Source organism: Pyxicephalus adspersus, chromosome 12, assembly GCF_032062135.1.
Source record: "Pyxicephalus adspersus chromosome 12, UCB_Pads_2.0, whole genome shotgun sequence".
NCBI lineage: Eukaryota > Metazoa > Chordata > Amphibia > Anura > Pyxicephalidae > Pyxicephalus > Pyxicephalus adspersus.
The window spans coordinates 25,840,735-25,843,299 of NC_092869.1; the positions used below are offsets into that span (position 1 = coordinate 25,840,735).

Genomic DNA, 2,565 nt, shown 5'->3' on the forward strand with positions numbered 1-2,565 from the left:
AAAAAACTGCAGGCTACTGTGTATAATATTGGGAGACCACTAGCACATAACAAAGGGGCGTATCATGTATGCCTATTATTACCTGTATTGTGGTGCTTGCTTGCATAACAGCAATTGTGCAACAAATAATAAACAACGAAGTTTGCATCTAGTCAAAAGTTTCCCTTAGCCCCTATACCTAGCCCCTCAATACTATCAGCTATACCCACCAATAAGTTTCTATTTACCTCCTACAAAGACAAGGAGGCAGACAATGTGGGTTGTATTGAAAGGGGTAGGTAGAGGGCCTGATGGTACTTTGGCCTATTTGTAAAGCAGTACTTCAAATTATTCCTCATTACAGATTTAAGGGGGCTCAATATTTAAGTATGATCTGCTTTATATAATTTTCAATGCAAATTGGTAGCCCTTAGAGACCTTACAGCTAGATCTATTCTCTTTAGACAATACATTTAATAGAGACAATTTCCAAAAGCCATACTTACATGCTGGCATTACTGAGACTTCGGCTGTTACAATACTTCTGATTCCTAAATTAGATAATCCTCCTCGGATTAATCCGCAGGTGAATGCCAAATACTGCAAGAGGTAATGTGACAGTTACAGTTAGTAATGTGACAGTTATGAGACACTGAATAGATTTTTCTTAAGAGACATAAACTGTCACACGTGTGATGGCCATTGATATAAACAGGAAAGAATTAAAGTATAATAAAAGACAAGGCTTTGTCTGGATTTGGATAGAATAGTGAGCAGATAGAACCACAGGATTTTATTGCTTTGTATGTGACTGTTTGTCCTGATGACCAATGCCACTGGGAAGGAAAAAAAAAAGGCAAAACTGAAATTTTGGGTTGTCACCACAACAGAAGTATAAGGCAAATCCTCCAACTGTCTAACAGGGGGTTTACAGTACAGAAAGTAAAGAGAAATGTCTCTTAAGGAAGTGTTAGGGAATGTTTACATGGATAATGCCTGCACTAGATCTCACATTCTTAGACACTACTTGCACTTCCTGGTTGTCGGTTGTCTATTTCACCAATGGCCTAACAAAGGAATGTCAACCGCCAGGGCAAAGGTCAGAAAGGTTGGAGGCAGCTGAATTTACATGCAGTTGAGAAATTGTTGCAGAAACACATCATAACCATCCATGTGAACAAGCCCAGAATCTATATATTTACACAGTAGTGTATGTGATAACTCTACATAATACTGCAACAAACTGCTGCACATTGGGACACTGACCCAATCCATTATATTGAATAGGAGAGTGAATATAATCAGACAGAAATGCGTGTAGATGTGTAATCACATATAGTGATTTCAGATGTATTGGGTGCTATGAGGTGCACATTTAATTGTATCAAGATCAAGCAAGTCTGCAAGGCCAGATTCTAGAACAAGTAGTTGATAGGCCAATTCGAGAATATGGCATAGATGTTGGTCATGCACCAGAGAACAGAGCCCCATCCACACAACAAATAAACATAGAGAAAGAGAGGAGTAACAAGAGCCGGATTCAGGGGACACGCAGTTACAGGGAGGTAGCTACTGTGTGGCCCTGCTGACTTGCAGAGCACAAGCCCTAGTCTAGGCCATGGTTTCTGTATAAGGTCAGCTGTTGATCCATATTACTGTAGTTAGGCTAAGTGCAAAGGGGTAAACCTAGCATTGGGAGGGCATCTCCACCCCATAGATTGTAAGCTCTTCGGGGCAAGGTCCTCTCCTCCCCACTGTCTGTATCTGTCTGTCATTTGCAACCCTTATTTAATGTACAGCTCTGTGTAGTATATCGGCGCTATATAAATCTTGTTTATTAAAATAATCATGATAATAGGGAGCTGCTAAATCTTTGTTAAAAGTACTATATATATCATGTAATGCTTCAATATTAAACCTCATTTGAATTCATTCTTGGCTGACCTACAACAACTCTATGAATTCTATGAATGTGACATACTGACAAAGTTAATACTATTATACACTGTGCAATATGTAATTTCGTAAATCATTTAAGTAAAATCATAGAAGTAAAAAAAAATGGTTAGGCATCTACAGTACAAAAAAAAAAAAAACTTCATATTTATTTATTTTTTTAAAGCAAATCACAGAGTGATAAAACTTCTAGTCTAAGCAGTAGTTTGGTAACCAGGAAACTACATTATTGGAAAAAAAGGAAAAACAGGAAGAGAAGAAACTCCCCGTTTTTCACAATAAAAGACACTACTGTACTGGTGTTCCCAAAAATGTTTCCACATTTTCAGTAGTGCTGCCACCTTGTGGTGTTCCCAAGTCTCAAGTCATGTACTTGCATTGATCCCTATGTTCCTCAATAACGTGGAACATCCTTCATCATGTGACCTTGAATTTTGCAAAAATTAATAATAAAGTAGAGGGAAAGAATTACAAATCCTTTGGAAGGGAAAACCTTTTTCTTATGTAGCTTTTATATGTGTATGTATCTGTTTGTCTGGAATTCAACTTATCCTACAATAAACTGTAAAAACTACAGAATTCAGTCATCTTGGAAGACATGTTCATACTGTTGTTTGGCAGAAAACAGAA

General features: G+C 37.6%; 1 protein-coding gene across 1 annotated transcript in view; it reads right to left on the reverse strand.

Annotated features, from left to right (window-relative positions):
- The window catches only part of TRAPPC6B (trafficking protein particle complex subunit 6B), a gene marked incomplete in the record, with an annotated part of 8,673 nt that overhangs the window by 3,305 nt on the left and 2,803 nt on the right, over window positions 1-2,565 (reverse strand). Inside the window, 1 exon segment of the mRNA XM_072428168.1 lies at window positions 486-579. Within this exon segment, the coding sequence (XP_072284269.1) occupies window positions 486-579 (94 nt within the window).